A 17,289-nucleotide genomic window follows, 5' to 3' on the forward strand; every position below is an offset into this window, starting at 1 on the left:
TAAACATAACCCATATAGTCATAAATGTAATGTGAAAAACAAATAAATATTCTCAGTGAGTATCCATTTCTACTTGTAGTTTGTGTATGCAAAAAAAACAGCCAATGTAGTGAAGGTACTTTCCACTGCATCATGCAAAAATTAATTACATGTACAAAAGTCCAGCTACAAAACCCAGTACGGAAATACAGAACAACCTCTTGGCATGGTGAAGAGTAGACATAAGTCACAGAAATAGAGGAACCGGTGGAGAACGGAGGATTGTTTCAGGATATATGCAATCCTTCTAGGCAAACATGGTGGGATGTTTTTGGTTGTTTTGATATATTTTACCATATAACACATGTTATAACAAGGAATTAATAGTTTGTTAGATTATTCCATATTCTACATGCTGGTGCCTGCAAAAATGTAAGACTTAAAATAAGTGGTGTAAGTTTAAACAAGTCTAACTATACTAAAGGTACAAAGTCTAACTAACTAGTACTAATACTAAGGGGAAAGGTATGTAAAATAAATATAAAGTATAAAATAGCTATAATATACAATATATGTTACTCCCCTCAAGTTGAATCAAAGGCTGATGTCGTTCTCGGTTTCTAACAGACATGTATTGGACAGTAGTCTTCAACATGTCTTGTACATGCTAACTTTGTAGCTTTTAATGCCCCAACAATGCCGTCAGAACTAAGAAACTAAATACATGAACTTCAATTAACCCTCTAAACGGTGTTTTACACAGAATAAACGAAATGTACATACAAAACGTATAAATGAAGTGCACATTCACGTACGAAAATACACTTAATTGGCTAATACACATTAACACAATCAAGTAACTTAAACATGTTCACATAGAATCAATTAACACGACAAACACCTCATTGGCCTCTCTGACTCAAGAGGAATAAACCAGACCCCCACCCCTCGCCCCTCTGCTTGAAGCAACGGCCCCGGTGGATGTAGGTGGTATTACATTTACGGTTAGGCACCCGGCTCTTCCGGTCGTTTTTATTCTATTAACGCTTGTCAATGGAGCGATCCCAGACCCTATGTACAAATCAAATGTACGAGGGTCTGGTTAGGACCAGGCTACCTGTACTGTGCCTCACTTTAGATACTAGTACCTGCTCAATGAATGCTTTATTAGAATGATCGTAGATAACATTAGGTGTATTCGACTTCATATTGAAGCAGTGAATGCGGCGCTGCATGAAGTCGAACGTAGCCTACCGAAAGACTAACCAAACGACTAACCTAACTGCAACCAAACGAATCTTCTGACGTCATTAACCACGTGTTTCTGGTTAAACTACGCGGTAAACTGCTCAGGGAGTTCCTAGCTTTGAGTAGGCCCATCTCCGCCAAGCATAGAGCAAACATTTCCGCTGTGACATTAATGATTGATGAAAATGATTGGCTGTGGATTGTGGTGTAAAAATGTTGCTAATATTTCCTTTTAGTAATTATAACTCTCAGTTTATGATTACTGAAGGGAAGGGTGGAGGGGTCGGTAAATCCCACGCACGCGCAGTAGATTTCAGTTTAGCTCGCGAAAGTCACATCCTAGCTGAGTGCAGCGACTAGCAGGAGGCGTGCCTCAAAATTAGCATGTGTCCTGCTACATATACCGGGTAACCAACCACCTTGCTCACCAGTCGTTTTTGAGAAGCAACGATACTTGACAATGCCAGAGCCAGCAAAGCCCGCGCCCAAGAAGGGCTCCAAGAAAGCCGTTTCCAAGACCGCCGTGAAGGGCGGCAAGAAGCGTAGAAAGTCCAGGAAAGAGAGCTACGCCATCTACGTGTACAAGGTACTGAAGCAGGTCCACCCCGACACCGGCATCTCCTCTAAGGCCATGGGAATCATGAATTCCTTCGTCAACGACATTTTCGAGCGTATCGCCGGAGAATCGTCTCGCCTGGCTCACTACAACAAGCGATCAACCATCACCTCCAGGGAAATCCAGACCGCTGTCCGCCTTCTGCTCCCCGGTGAACTGGCCAAGCACGCCGTCTCCGAGGGCACCAAGGCCGTGACCAAGTACACCAGCTCCAAGTAAACGGGCGTCCCTTCAAATTCACCCCAAAGGCTCTTTTAAGAGCCACCCACTGGTCTCTAACATTGAGGATAGTCCATTGCATTTGCTCGATTGTCTTCCTGTATTATACATGAACCAACTATTAACCTTCGTTATCAAGGACTGGTTATTCTACTCTTATTTACAGCCGAAAACATATATTACCGACACCACCGTTTTCATGAAAGTGGACCATTCGGTGACTAGGGATAATTGCCTTGTCATTTGTCATGATTCCGTGTGCGTCAGTCTATTTGCTGATTTGGCGTTTTTGCCCAAAGCCACTTAAGAATGGAGCATATGAAAGTAGGCTGCTGCAGAACACCATGGATCATAAATGCAGTTAAGTCTTTCTGTGGTCAGTCAAACGAATAGGCTGTATTGACTAGCCACATCGCAAAGTATCCACATCTTAGCTACCAGGCGCGGTGAACAAACCAAACAGATAAGACAGAGCAAACAATGTGTCAATAACTTAAGCACAGCGCAACAATAACATCTCGATAACAATAATGTGTGATGAACACAAATACTATACCACAGTGCAATACTAAACATATCGATTCCTCAATCTTAACAACGTCCTCTTTACAGTATGTGCCTGTGTAGCCCAGGTTAATATGGACGACAGGGCCTAAGTGAATGAGATCTAAATGATCGATACATTTGCTTATCATAGATCGTTCTTTCAAGTTATGTAAATATTCAATAAGTGTATACAATGGCTGTTGTCTTTTAAAATTAGTAATCATGTGCCGTTGGCAACACTGTTTAGTTGCAGCTGTGTAGTTCCTCTCGTGGCTGCAATGTCATCGGGCGCGCGACTTCAGTGTCCTATTGAAAGGCGCGAATGGAGAGAGACTCAATGGAGAATAAACTATCTAAAAACAAGTACAATGAAGTTTAGGGTTTAAGTTGAATGAAACTAACTTAACAAACAGTAGACAAAATGAAAACCGAAAAGATGGAAACTTATATCCGAGGATCCATCGGATAACGACTTCCGAATTGGATATCCTGGTTGGTTCTAGCTGTTGAAGACTCTCAAAGGTCAACTCTTCATTTTTCTTATCAGCGGCTTGTCATATGCAGCATCTTTTCTTTTTGAAACCTCATTAAAATAGATCGTTTGAATTGTATTTTTTGTGTGTAAAACACAGTGAAAGCTGAGGAGAAGAGAGAAGATGAAAGCAGAATACTATAGGGGATTATCACGCTTCCGGGTTTCATGGGCGGGATTTGTCAACTTTGTGCATGTCCACTTCCGGCGCAGTTCAACAATGGCTGAAACGAAGGCTAGATGTCACTGCTCTGTTCCACTTTGTAAATCGAACAAACAACGCCAACCCTACTTAAGTTTCCATGGATTCCCGACTGAATTGAGTCTAAGGAAGAAGTGGATTAAAGCGGTTCGCCGGGATGAGGGGCCAAACTTTAAAATAAAACAAGGTAGCACGTTTGTTTGTAGCCGGCACTTTAGTGAATCAGACTACACTAACGCTACAGGTAGTGCTAGCAGGCTAGCGTTACCTGACGTGGCTAACTTTACCAACCGAGGTCGCATCAAGCGTCTGCAAATCGGTTCTGTGCCCTCCCGTTTCCAGTGGAACAACTGGGGACTGCCAAGAAGGGAGTCTGCTTATAAAAGAGCATCAACTCGCTTAGGCCATGACGTTTGTCCAGCCCTTCCTCTGGAGCAGCCCCTACCATGTGAGGAAGAGGCGATGGAGGAGGTCGCTGCTTCGGTGGTGATGACAGAACATGATTACGGTTCTGCTCTTAAACCAGGTATGTCAGTGTTTGCCGGTGTTCTGAAATGTTGGACTACCTCCTCATGATGACCTACCAGCTTCATCACAAGTACAAACATTGCATTTTATATCTTACTTGATTAAACGTAAAGGTGAATATTGAGCTATAAAAAGCTATTTCATGTAGCTTTAGAGGTCCAAAAAACTTCCAATATGCAAGTCACAGACAAAATCTGGGTCAGATGTTTTAATTTTTTCTCTCCTCTCATACAGGTGCACTGGATGCTGCTGCTGCACACATACAGCAACTGGAAGACAAAATCAAGGAGCTGACAACAGAGCTGTCACAGCTGAAAGTGGGTGAAGTGCATTTTCACCGATTTTGTGTCTCAGACAAGGACATCCTTTTTTACACAAGATTCACGTCAAGATATGTTTTTTGTCACTTCTGGGAGGCAATTCAACCATCTGCCTCCATGGTGGTTTATTGGTCGAAAGCTCAGAAAAAGGGACAAACATTTGAACCCATTTCTCCCAGTCCAACGCGTAGGCTGCAACTGGTTGATGAGTTTTTTCTTTTCTGCTGCAGAGTTGCTGCAGGCCTGCAAGAGAAGGTGCTGGCTGACATGTTTCAGGTCAGTGTGTCCACTGTCTCCCGTGTTGTTATAACGTGGGCCAACTACCTTTACCTGCTCCTTGGCTCCCTTCCCATCTGGATGAGTAAACAGCAAGTCAAGAACACCATGCCAAGCAAATTTGTGCAGTACAGTCCAGATGTTCGGGTAATCATCGACTGCACCGAGGTGCGATGCCAGAATCCATCATCCCTCACTCTCCAGTCTGAGGTTTTCTCATCGTACAAAAACACGACAACCTTGAAGGGATTAATTGGGATTGCCCCATGTAGTGCTGTGACTTTTGTGTCAAGTCTCTTCACCGGCTCCATCTCTGACCGAGAGCTGACTGAACAAAGTGGACTGCTGGACTTACTGGAGCCAGGAGATGGCTGCATGGCAGACAAGGGTTTCACCATCGAGAAGCTGCTAGCTGACCGTGGGGCAATGCTGATTATACCACCCTTCAAGATGACAGGTAGGCATGAAAGGAATGAACATTTCAAATTAAAACTGTGACCAAAATGATAATCATTAAGGTGTGCAGACAAATGTTTAAAAAAGTACTGAGGCACTCACTGAAATAATAGAAATGAACTTATTTCATCTCTAACCACAGCGCAGTTCACCAAAGAGGATGCTCTAAAAACACAAGCAATCGCCCGACTTCGAATCCTCGTGGAAAGAGCAATACGCAGAGTCAAGGAATATCGCATCTGGGAACACACTCTCCCTCTAACCTTGTCTGGGACAGTCAACCAGCTGTGGACCGTCTGCTGTGTGATGACCAACTTCCAGGGACCACTTGATTTAAAAGGCTACATCCCTGTTGAATAGTGTTTCCCCCGATCACATGCATTCAACTGTATACTGAATACATTGTATATATTGAATGAGATGTATATAATGAATGAGAAGTCATTCATCTATAATCAATTGTAAAGGTCAGTCCATCCTGAAAGTATTCAAATAATGTAAATATGTAAATGTACTCAGAAAAAGGGAATTAATAAAATCTTTTATTCATTCATTTCCTTTATTCATTCAGTTCATTTCACTTTCTGCTGAAGATACACATTCATATATGTACCAAAGAAGTACAGGTCCACCTTCTTTTTCATCTCTTATCATTTCATCATCCCTCCAGACCCTTTCGACTGTTAAGTCTCCCTCAGTATCTGTTATAAAATCGCACCAACTCAATCCAGTTACTGCCAGTTGGCCTTGAACCTGCCAGTGGTATTTATGATTCTGCTTCAGTTTTGCCTGACCATTCACAATTTTTACATGTCCTGCCTCAGAAATGCTGGAGATGTCTGGGCAATTAACTTCAGCAAGCCCAAAACACGGAATGGCACTAGGTTCATATACCCTCGCATCGGGGCTAGCCCCGATGTGAGGAGCATCGGGATGGATAACAAATCCACAGCGTGAGACATTTACATTGAAATGTTTTGAATATTGTTCCAGCACCTGTGGCTCGCGTTCAAGGCCCCTTTTCATGGCGGGAGTCTGGTGTACTCCCTTAAGTATCCGCCCTGCCAGGGTCTGACCAGAAGACGGCCCTTTCACATGGCTAACCTCATAGAACCTACTAGCTGTCACTCTAGGCTTGCGTAAAGCTTGCCATAATGGGCACTCAGACTGCTCACGTGTCTGCTCCTCTCTCTCAGCTGCCATCTCGTGTGTCACAGTTAAGCTGTCCAAATGGAGAAACTGTTGGGAGTTTGGGTCAACGTTTGGAAAAGTAGTGGGAAATGTTGACCCCTCTAAAGGCAGTTTAGGGAATGTTGGTGCACCTGGGTGTTGGACATAATTTCCGCGTTTGACCACAGGAGGACACTGGTAGGACAGGGGTGAACCTCGCGGCACAGGTCCGAACCTGGAGTCGACCATGGAGAGTTGAGACAAGCCATGCAGCACTGAGGATATTAGTGGTTGCGGCCTGAGGTTTTTCAGTCCTTCCCCAAGAGACAAGACTTGCGGGTCTGGGAGGGATCCTGAAATGTAAAATTAAAAACAGTAAGTGTTAAATTATCCACACATCTCTTGTCTTTCTGGAGAATTGCTCACTGCTGTTACACTACTGTGTGTTATATTTGCTACATAATTATGTGTATAAAAGTGGCAAGATACAATTATGTATTATACGGCAGCCAACAGTATGATATTAGTTACAGTAACATTACCTGTGTATGCTTGATAGAGTGTTGATTTGCATACACTCCTGGCAGATGGCTTTGGTCTCCTAACAACCAAGTCCTGAACCGGCTCTGCATGGATCCCCTGGGAATGATATTAACAAGTAGCCATGATTGTAATAGTATCTTGCTTGTAATGGTGTAAACACTATGCTCGCGGTAGCCACACAGAGTGGCACCGCTTCCAATTCACTCCCATGTTAACCAATGTAGCCAGACGTACAGCTGCGCTGCACCGCTTTGAATAGACTTCCAGTCTATTTTTCAGCTGCCCCGTGTGCCACGCTTCGCTCCGCGAACAGTGTGTCCCAGGCGTAACGTTTGGGATACACTGCTCGTGGTGTTAAGGGTGGCACTTGGGGCAGCTCACGCCACGGCTGAAAAATAGACTGGAATTCTATTCAATGCGGTGCAGCTCCGCGCGGCTACAATGTTACCTTTGTCCTTGGTCGATGCCATGTTTGCAGAGAGCTTGTGCAGGCCACAGGTGGTGGTACAGCTCTCAACTGCAGAACAAGAGATAGAAAAGCAAACCGGGATGTGCTTGTTAACAATCAAAGGTAGACCTCTAGAACCAGTGTCACTCCAATCAACCTGCCCATGTTAACATCCCAGACCACAGCCCTCACCTGCAACATGCTGTAATGGGCACTCTGGAACAACAAGGCCACTAGATGGTTGCACAGAACCTTGCCTGCTGTACAGCTGCATGAGGTTTCTTGAAGTTCGGCTGCATCAGCTTGGAAAACAATCTACATTAAAGACAACACTAATAATGTTAGTTGCTAAAGTTAAACTAAAATGAAAATCTTGTTGCAAATGATACAGAAATGTAAGAAAGAGCATTACAATTAACCAAAAATCCTAGGAAATCTGCAACCGCAGTCTAGGAAATCTGCAACCGCAGTAGAGTAGTTAACCCCTTACACCATTAACTTGCTGGATTCAACAAAAAGGATATTAAAGAATTTAAATGCAAAGTTACATTATCATGATATATATTGATATTTGCATACCGTACGTATGTCACAAATCACATGGCTGTTGACTGACTTGATGTAAACAGGCAACAGTGGAAGGGGTTACATTTCTTGCCATTATGCCTTAGCTTCTTAAAATAACCTTCAAATAATGGGGCTGTTCTCGCTTCTTCATCGACCTGTAACACCTAGACCTGACAGCCACCGCCCTGTCAATGATGTTGGACACTGGTGGACAAAATAATTAATGCATATACTGTGGATTTTTCATTCTAGCAAAAGGGACACTCCTATGCTGACGTTAGCTAGCTGACACTGACAGAGGCTAACGTTCTTCCTATCAGAATACAAATTAAAAGGGTGAATTGACTCAGCCTCATTTAAAGGTGAATAATCTTACTTTACTTGGATTTAACGTAGGTTAAACACATTATAACCATACGAACATCTGAGCTGACGCCAAACTGACGTTAGCATAAGCTAACCTACCTAGCTAATGTTATGTTAGCTAGCTAGCTAGTAGCCACTCACCTTCGTAGTCGTAGATGAAGTTCTCGAAAAATAAACTGTATCCCTTGTCCACTTTGGAGCGGGCTGTGATGGAGTGTTGTTCAGTTAGTCGATGTACGTCAGAAAAAGTTATTTTGGGTAAATTTACCAGGGATGCAGTATAAGTTAACTTATAATCGTCCATCATAGGTTCGCCAGAGTGATGAGTGATCCACCGGAAGTGGCAGTGCACAAAGATCACTGAATGCGGAAGTACTACGTATCAGCGTGATAATGGCCTATAGAGTGGAGTCCTCATGAAGTGCTTAGCCTATCAATGATGCAAACTTTTGTTTTCGTACACACAGTGAGAGGAGAGGAGACTATTTAAGCCTAAAACAGAGTAGGTGAAAGCAGAGTACAATATTGTACAGAGTATAGTAGAAAAACTCAGGAACTGAAACTGAACTTTGGTCCAGTAGAAGCTGAAGTTGAGACTGTTAATATTGTAACGACCCTGTGTTATAGTTCTTGTTTTATTGTTTTCATGCATTCAGAGTCCAGGGCAGACAGTAAGGTTGGGGGGATGTTGGGTAATCCCGCGGGGTTTGGGAAGTTATAAATAAGAGCTACTGTCTTGATATCTCTCTCAGTTTTGGCTTGAGAACTGGAAAAGACGTGTATGAGTTTCATTGTACTGTTCGTTGCTAGCGGTAAGGATTTAGCGGCGTGGGCTGTGGCCAGAACAACAGCCCAGTTGGATAAATAAAGAAATATAAATGTGGACATCTAAGTCAACCACACAGGATTCGACACTGCAGAGACTCATTGAAACCATACAACAAGGTTGGCCAAATGACAAGTCAAAGACAGCGAAATCAGACCATACTTTTCATTTCAGGATGAACGGACTCACCCAGACGGAATAGTGTTTTGGGGTGAACGTGTCGTCATACCTGATGCGCTAAGGAGAGACATCACACGCTCAGTACACTCCTCTCATCTTGGGGTGGAAGGATGCCTACGAAGGGCTAGCTAGAGTGCATATACTAGCTAAGCATGAATGACCAGATCAAGATCTGTGGGAAAGATGGCTGAGCGGTTAGGGAATCGGGCTATTAATCAGAAAGTACTTGGGAAAGGCACTTCACCCTATACTTCTACCTCGGGGGAATGTCCCTGTACTTACTGTAAGTCGCTCTGGATAAGAGCGTCTGCTAAATGTTTGGAGTTTGGGGGGACTAATGAAAAATAAGGTGAGAAAAGCACATGTTTTAGTAATGGGTGTAGTTATAAGTTTAAGACTGAAATAGGAAAGTCAGTACAACCGAATCTGTGTAACTTTACAAAAAAGGGTTCTGTGATTTGATTTCGCTTGGAAACTTCCGCTTGGAACAGAGTATTTTTGTTATTTGGACTGAAACCATTGTTGTTTAAAACAACTTTTGGGTGAGAGGACACTGATTTGTGACACTTAGTGTTTATTGCTTTTTGTGACTGCTGTTAATGTCATCCAAGTCAATGTTATCATAGCTTGGGTTAATGCATCCATCCAATATGTTATTTTCAATATTTTGAAGCGGTGAATGAAAGGGGTTAAATGAAAATGTCTTTAGATCAATAGGATAAATCATATCTGAGCGCTCAGGTTTAGTAAGTTGGCCAACAATAGTGGTAACAAGCTTAAACAATAACCATGAAAAGTGAACCCATGGGTGATTTTGAATAAAATTCGATACACTTTTTTTATTTTCCCAATTGATTTAGTATATTAAAACATATATTGAAACTTTTTAACTATTGTTTGTACTGTGAAATTCTTGATCTTCTCTGGAGTAGGGGCCGTCTCATCCTCTGCTAGTAAAGTATAGTCGGTCAGGGATATACAGGGTAAGGTGCACACACAGACACTTACGCTTGTGTTATATTCTTTAGGCCATCACATGTGACATTTCCAAATCCGAAAGCCTAAACTATTATATTAGTTTCCTGAAGGCAGAATAGGCTTGAGACTAGTTGATCCGGGGGTCAGGACAGATCTTTTGATCTCCAGCCTTTCAGGGAAGAGTTATTTACCCCTACTAAACAGAGATGTAGGTTCCGTCTGTACAATTACATCACACTAGGCGAGCTTGGCAGATATTTCTGTATAAATAGAAGAGGACATTTCAAACACCGCACTGCTCTGCTCATCTAGTGATCTTGAACTTCTGACCTGAACTTCTACCTGCTTACCTGAAGAACCATTCATTACTCTACTTTCACTATGGCTGAACGATCTGAGAAGAGGTAAGACTGATGTTATTACAGCAAAACGTTCTTATGTTATGGATGTTTCCTTTAATAGCATTTTCTGCATTTTGAGCTTGAGTTTCTTATTTCACTGTTATGTCTTTTTTTGTACCTTTTTGTGTTTATCATGAAGGTCTATTAATCGCAGACTTGTGTACTGTCTGCTGTGCCAAAAGCCACAGGACGCGTTGTCTCAACACCTGGCCAGGGTCTGTATGAAAAACAGCACACCACAAGAAAGAGCGTCTGAGGTGCAGAAGGCCAAGGATTCCACCAAGAATTGGACCCGGACCAGGATTTGGGATTACAACCGTATCTGTGAGATGCTACCCCACCTGGAATGTCGTTCGGCCCTGGTGAAGGAGCTTCTTGGGATGGAGTACTTCATCAGAAACATGCCCCCTGAGACCATGGCCGTACACTCTGCAAGTGACGACACCTCAGCAACTGCCACCATATGTGTTGGCACCTCTCCCCCCTCTTCACCACAAGGGACTGATGACAGGGACTTGCCCTCTTCTGATCTGGATGAGAGGACAGGAGACCCTTCCTGGCAAAGGTAAGTATCATAAATTGCATACATGTGTTATGTTGAAGGTTGAATTTATGATCTGGACTACAACTTTTTTTTCAATTCTACAACTCGTCATTTAATTCTTCCCCTCGTCTTTTCCCCCCAGTGTGCGTGAGAAAATGCTAAAGGCGGGTCTATATTCAAAGTTTCCTGATGATGCCAGTCTTATTTCGGACTTCAAAAGGTACCTCACGGACAGTCTCAGCATCACCAACTGCCAACAGGAGGTAAGATCACTTTACACATACATTTTGAGCCAGAACACCCATTTCAATAATGTTCCATATGTCTACTTTCTTCTTATGATGTTAATGCTAACATTTATTTCTCATCGTCTCTCTCAAAGGTTGACAAAGTGTCACGCTTCCTGCGGTATTTGCAGCCCAGGGGGGATGAGCCAAATCTGGACTTCCTCAAGAAGAGCATAGAGACACGAGATTACTTGACAAGATTACGACTGACAGACATGAGCGCAGCCACCATTCTGAAGTACATCCAGAACATGATACGGTTCGTAGGCTTCCTGAAGATAAAGCTGGGTCCGGGAAAGGAAGGCGCAGAGCTCCACTCCATGTGCCAAGCGTACAAGGACCTGCTGCAGACACTGAGGAAGCTGATTGTCAAGGCTTGTGTACATGAAACGGTCACCATAAAGTAAGTGCTATTCATTCGCTATTGTCTTATTACCACTAATGTCTTTGTTGTTTACTACTGTAATCCTGAGTGTGGTGTGTTTAATAACTCGTCCCCCGTTTTTTCTATTATTTTCTTGTTTAATCTAGAAACAATCGATTATCCGATGGCATGCGCAGCGTTGCAGATTGCCAGGAAATTTTGAACGTCGCTAAGGAAGACTTCCTTAACATCTTCAGGAAGTTAATGGATGAATCACATGTCTTTGACAGTGAAAAGACGTCATTCCGCTATTACTGTGAAGCGATCATGGTGTTTCGTCACTTTCAGCTCACAGGAGCTGTGGAGGGCATGACTGTAGGTGCATCTAGTTTAACAGCTTGATGGAGTTTGTCCCCTGAATACGCTGTAATGGTTATTTAGAAATGCATTTAAATACTTTCGATGTTTTCCAGGTGAAAGAGTGGAAGAGTAGAAAGCATATTGGTGGCAGGGCTGTGATTTGCATCCGCCAACACAGATCAAAAACACTACAGATCGTCACACTTGCCTTGACACTGGAGGAGGAAGCTGTAAATCCTTTAGCAGCCAAATGTGTTTTACCATTGTTATTTTTGTATGATACAAATGATATATTACTCACAATGTTTTGCAGTCAAGTAATTGTCTTTCTTGTTCCCACAGTGGTTACAGGCATACTACAAGGAAATTCGCCCTGGATACCTCAAGGATAGTTGTGACAAGTTCTTTATTTCATCCAATGGCAAACCTCTTCACAGGGTCACAAACGATGTCGCCCGACTCCATGAAAGGTCTGTTCCTACCTACATGCAAGTGCTATTTCACCCTATTATCAGACACATCACAATTAACGTTTCATGTCAAATGTTCTTACTGCAGCTACAAACTCCAACCTGCCAGTAGTATTGAGGTCCGAAGGGCTGCTGAGGCACAGGCAGCAGCATTTATGGAGAACCAAAAGGTATGGAATGCCGTTTGATTCAAAATTTCATATATAAATGGGTAAATACATAAATACATATGGCTGTGTAATAAACCGTGAAAAAAAGAGTTGGCAATAAATATATAGATATAGCATCATATAAATATATAGCTGAATCCATTTACGTAAATAAATACATGTAGGCCTACTTATTTCAGAATTACATTTTTCAAAAGACATGTATTTATTTCATGGGACTTTTATTTCCTATTGCCACATTTATTTCTTTGCTGTATTTATTTCCAATCCTACATGCAATTGAGAGGGTCGTGGTTATCTTCAGACTAAAGCAACTGCACTAGGTAATAGGAAGACCTTGTGGGGTACATGGAGAAAAACAAGCTGTAGTGCAGATGCTGGTATTAGTGGTGTCAGAGATGGCATGCTGGCCTTAGTGCTCTACAGAACATAGACATCGATGACCAAGTCTTAAATTGTTTGAGACTTATCGAGCACCGTGTTCGTGTGCAAGATGTGCAGGAAGTAACCTCTAGCCAGAGGCATATTCATTTTTCAACCCAGCGCTTTAGCATGAGTGAAGTAGGCCAATTTACGGTTTTCAGGTGGTAGGCTACATCATATTCGACGAACTATGAAAAATAAACCGTTGTTGGCAGAGTTTGCATTCAACGTACCGTACGTTGAATACTTTAATGAAATGCTGCCATACCACAGATTTATTTGCCATTTTGACTAATAACACCGACAAAGTAGGCTATGGCAGAGTTTGTAGTTCGGCAGCCAATTGTGCTCGTGCCAAAGCGCAGATTAACGAAAAGGAAAACAGTAACAACTTTTCTTTTAAATTATATATTTTTTGAGTTGCTTTATTTATCTTAAATAATGTCACCTACAATTTCTGTAGAACATTTATTTAATTCAGCAATGGTGACACAAGCGGGAATCAGATCTCACACTGCCATAAAGCAGCACGACTAAAAAAAATCTTAGTCGACCAAGAGCATATCGACCAGAAAATCGACTAGTCGACTGAGTGGGGACAGCCCTAAATGTGATAGCTAGTTAGTCTTAACTAAATGCCAAGTCATCACTCGATATCCTGCCCTTGCACACGTTTACTTTAGCTATAGCCATCATACGTACTTGGCTAACATTACACTACAGAAAACTGACCTCGGGGTGTGTTTTAAGATGCCTGATGAAGTTTGATGCTGTTGATCCTGCATCTCTTATTTTCGTGTGACACATTTTTGCATATTGCACTGCGCTTATTCGTTCCTGTGCTTTTAATATCGGTAAAACCAAACAAAATGACAAAAGGCACGTGTGGAGCTGCCATGCTTGCTTGTCCTATTCCACGCCCTCTCTCTCCTCTCGCTTGCTCTAATTTTCTTCTTTCATGCAAAATACTGACAGAAAGCTATAGGAATTTTCGAGGATTTCTGGAGGCCTATGTATTTTCTAATGACTCGTATTGTCTACGAGTCTTTACATCTAGACTCCGAGTGAAGTGTCGCAATACGTCGAGTCAAGTCGCAAGTCAATGATAATGTGACTTAAGTGCGACTCGAGTACGAGTCTCTAACTCGAGTCCCCATCTATTATAAGAATCACATCCAAATCGAATGACATTATCTTCTCCCAAGACAACAAAATCTTTCTCTGTTGCACCGTTCCCCACTCGGCTTCTACGTAAGTTCGCATGCTGCACTTTTTCAGGCAGTGATCAGCGCGCTCTGATGATTTGTATGTTAAACAAACAATATTTTTATTTTGTAGTACATTGGTTATTATGTATTATCACTTACAATCAGGCATTTTGTATTATATCGGCATTCGGTAACAACAGGACTGGTGACACGAGACTTATTATTAGTAATAGATTATTTTATAGCGGCTGTATCTGGAATGTCCAGCAGCTACATTGAGTCAGATCGGGAAAATGTTTGTACATTTATGTTTGTCTAGTTGTCAATCTCCCTTCTTACGTATGTATTTCTTTCATATGATCTCTTAAAACAATGAGGTAAAATATCACACAAAAGGGTTTGATGAAAAACATTGTAACATTTATAGATTTTTTTTTTTCTCATTTGGATTATTAATTCATAGACTACACCACTCTAGTGGAGCTCACTTTGGTGAAGATTTGTTAGCTACAGCAGTATAAGCTAATTGTTTAGAATATTATTATTTGCTGCTAAAAATGTAGCTGACATTGCACTGTTATTATATTATTCAGCTACATAATAAATTGTTTTATATTCTTTTGTGTTTTCATTGATTGAGGGGAAATACAGAAAATATAAGCTATCATAACTAAAACTTATGATATTAGTATAAGGTGTAAGTTGTAAGAAAATGTTGACCTTCATTTAGAGGATGTTTTGAGCATGTTCTATTGCACAATGGTATTTTACCTGTACATGGTATCTAAGGATCTTAGCACTATCTGTAAAATGTCATACTGTTAATTAACCAGGCCAGTTGGCTAAACACTTACTCATATTTACAACAATGGCCTGGGTGAAATTAGGATTCATTTAAATACTTAAAATCGATATGCTGTAGTGATATGTCATTATGGTTGTGACATGACTCAGACTCGTGGTCAGAGACTCCATACTTGACTTGGACTCTTAACTCAGACTTGACTCAGACTCTGATAAAAGGACTCGTGAACATCTCTGCCTCTAGCACAGGTGTGGGACGCCCTATACAAAAAGATTTGATTTGATTAATTTGTATAGTACATAATAAAGAAACGCGATGCACATAAATGTGTTGTGGCCCCTACTCCACTTCCACTACTACGAATAAACTGCCAATTTCATCCCCCACCACCGTGACATTTAAGTCTCGTCTTAAAACATATTTTTATTATTTGGCTTTCGAGTCAGTTTAGGGTCACTCGTGCTCACTGTAATTGTGTTGTTTGTCTGTTGTTCCTACTTATTGTTGTTTTGCCTTATGTGATGACTTTTATTGGCATTGGCTGTTTTTAAATGTGCTCTATAAATAAACTGACTTGACTTGTGTGTTTGTTAGAAACAAAATACAAATCTATGTATTTTAGACACATAACAAAGTTACCTGGATGCTCAATCACATCAATTCCACACCTTCAGTATTGTGTTGTGGGTAGAATATTACCACTTGTATACTCTTCCTTTGCCTCAGTGTTCGCATTTAAGCGTATTGTGTTTATATAGTCTGGGTTAAGTGACCTAAGTATTCCTTGGTAATGTAGTGTCATAAAGGGCTGTGATGTCGTGGTTAATATGGATATTGCCTCGAGAAACCCACAAATGTGACAGGTACACTCTGGTATCGTCTACGGTGTGCCCAGGGTAACCAGTTATTTTAGATCAAACCAAAATGTTGCCTGGACGCCAAGGTAGTTGATAAATACAAAAATGGAAGAAGTAGGTCTAATCAACATATGTCAAACTAAAGGCCCGCAGGCCACATAAAATGAGGTGGCGGGCCACATTTGGGAGCTTAAATAGTCTATTGAAAAAAGTCTACTCTGCTTTACAGCATGCATTGACCATAAACTACATCTCCCACAATGCATTTCGATTAGGCTATGTTACGGCAGAGTTACGACATACGGCCTCTAGAAATCAGTGTTCAACGCAAAGTTCCAAGTTTAACTGTGGGTGAAGGCGAGCATGGTTTGAATGAAAGCACTCCAATGCAGCCGGTTCTGCAAACGTACCCCATGCGCATTTTCAGCCAAGGTCCTTGGGCATTCAACCCAAGTTGGTATCGCTCTCGAACTTGGTTAGAGTACTGAGCCAAGCGATATGCATGTTTCACCTTCACTAGACAAGGTTTTACCAATTGGAAAACGGCAATGTTTATTTTACATAAAGCTCAAAAAGCTATTTTGCGCTCTTGTGAAGGGCAAAAAAAGTAACTTGTGCGCTATGCACGCTAGCATTAACTGTGGAAGTCCCTATCTAGCATCACATCAAACTCAGAATGCGTCCTAGGTTTCGGATAATCCCTGAATGTTTACAACGCCTGGCTCCGCGCCTGATTAACACTCGGATTGATAAACTAAACAATTGTATCAATATAAAAAATAATACGATCCCTTTCCGTAATCATGATACCCCCCAGCAATGTTCACTGCACCCCCAGTCAAAGCAGGCTGCATCCGGCCCTGGATGAAAGGCAGTTTCAAGAGAGATGGGAAAGCAAATACATGTTTGTGCTTCAAGGAGAAAAAATGGTATGTATTTTGTGTTAAATGAGGCGATGTCGGTCATTAAAGAGTACAATCTCCATTGGCATTTTGACACCAAACACAGATAATAATGCCACATGTATCCTCCAAGAAAAACTGCAGATTGTCCAAGAATTTAAAGGCGGACTGCAATCGCAGCAGAATATGTTCACAAAAGCTACAGCTAGAAACAATGTTTTTACATCGTAGTTACAACTGTCCCTTTGAGGACAACCATAATGCTGATGTGGCCCTCGGTTAAAATGAGTTTGACACCCCTGGTCTAATCGGTGAGCTTGATCAGCTCGCATTGACGAGCAGTGGATTAACGATAATACTTGTGTTTTTGCTCTAGTGGGACTTCAATGGTCATCAATGTCTATGTTCTGTACATTTTTAGTCCATGTATTTATTTATTTATGTAAATGGGTTCAGCTATATATGTATATGATGCTATATTTATATATGCTGTATTTA

At 41.6% G+C, this 17,289-nt stretch overlaps 3 protein-coding genes and 1 long non-coding RNA gene across 5 annotated transcripts; 3 read left to right on the forward strand and 1 right to left on the reverse strand.

Annotated features, from left to right (window-relative positions):
• Window positions 1-1,608: 1,608 nt before the first annotated feature.
• LOC134021951 (histone H2B-like) lies at window positions 1,609-2,108 on the forward strand. Its single transcript, XM_062463077.1, has one exon. It carries the CDS (start codon window positions 1,688-1,690, stop codon window positions 2,060-2,062), a length of 375 nt encoding a protein of 124 aa, XP_062319061.1. The 5' UTR covers window positions 1,609-1,687; the 3' UTR covers window positions 2,063-2,108.
• Window positions 2,109-3,327: 1,219 nt separating this feature from the next.
• On the forward strand, window positions 3,328-5,476 carry LOC134021933 (uncharacterized). 2 transcript variants are annotated; one of them, XR_009930597.1, is made up of 4 exons: window positions 3,328-3,868; window positions 4,105-4,187; window positions 4,421-4,923; window positions 5,065-5,476. XR_009930597.1 is itself a non-coding variant. In XM_062463059.1 (2 exons), exons 1-2 carry the CDS (start codon window positions 4,308-4,310, stop codon window positions 5,280-5,282), a joined length of 834 nt encoding a protein of 277 aa, XP_062319043.1. In that variant the 5' UTR covers window positions 4,224-4,307; the 3' UTR covers window positions 5,283-5,476. The 2 variants fall into 2 exon arrangements, 1 of the variants encoding a protein (XP_062319043.1); XM_062463059.1 differs by lacking the exons at window positions 3,328-3,868; window positions 4,105-4,187 and having other exon boundaries at window positions 4,224-4,923.
• A 113-nt stretch (window positions 5,477-5,589) lies between these two features.
• LOC134021962 (uncharacterized) lies at window positions 5,590-7,184 on the reverse strand. Its single transcript, XR_009930599.1, has 3 exons — window positions 7,084-7,184; window positions 6,635-6,731; window positions 5,590-6,445 (listed from the first exon to the last, which is right to left on the reverse strand). It is a non-coding gene; the product is annotated as an uncharacterized LOC134021962 (long non-coding RNA).
• Window positions 7,185-9,484: 2,300 nt separating this feature from the next.
• On the forward strand, window positions 9,485-12,614 carry LOC134022735 (uncharacterized). The gene is made up of 8 exons (XM_062464486.1): window positions 9,485-10,404; window positions 10,541-10,966; window positions 11,088-11,208; window positions 11,328-11,635; window positions 11,764-11,971; window positions 12,070-12,186; window positions 12,299-12,426; window positions 12,515-12,614. Exons 1-8 carry the CDS (start codon window positions 10,382-10,384, stop codon window positions 12,612-12,614), a joined length of 1,431 nt encoding a protein of 476 aa, XP_062320470.1. The 5' UTR covers window positions 9,485-10,381.
• The last annotated feature ends 4,675 nt before the right edge of the window (window positions 12,615-17,289 follow it).

Source organism: Osmerus eperlanus, chromosome 6 (genome assembly GCF_963692335.1).
Source record: "Osmerus eperlanus chromosome 6, fOsmEpe2.1, whole genome shotgun sequence".
Lineage (NCBI taxonomy): Eukaryota > Metazoa > Chordata > Actinopteri > Osmeriformes > Osmeridae > Osmerus > Osmerus eperlanus.

Excerpts from the sequence above, each read along its gene's own strand:
- LOC134021951 (XM_062463077.1), top strand. The coding sequence starts at position 1,688 with ATGCCAGAGCCAGCAAAGCCCGCGCCCAAGAAGGGCTCCAAGAAAGCC.
- LOC134021933 (XM_062463059.1), top strand. The coding sequence starts at position 4,308 with ATGGTGGTTTATTGGTCGAAAGCTCAGAAAAAGGGACAAACATTTGAA. Across the intron at positions 4,924-5,064 it reads ACCACCCTTCAAGATGACAG|CGCAGTTCACCAAAGAGGAT; the intron begins GTAGGCATGAAA and ends CTCTAACCACAG.
- LOC134022735 (XM_062464486.1), top strand. The coding sequence starts at position 10,382 with ATGGCTGAACGATCTGAGAAGAG. Across the intron at positions 10,405-10,540 it reads GCTGAACGATCTGAGAAGAG|GTCTATTAATCGCAGACTTG; the intron begins GTAAGACTGATG and ends TTTATCATGAAG. Across the intron at positions 11,636-11,763 it reads CATGAAACGGTCACCATAAA|AAACAATCGATTATCCGATG; the intron begins GTAAGTGCTATT and ends TGTTTAATCTAG.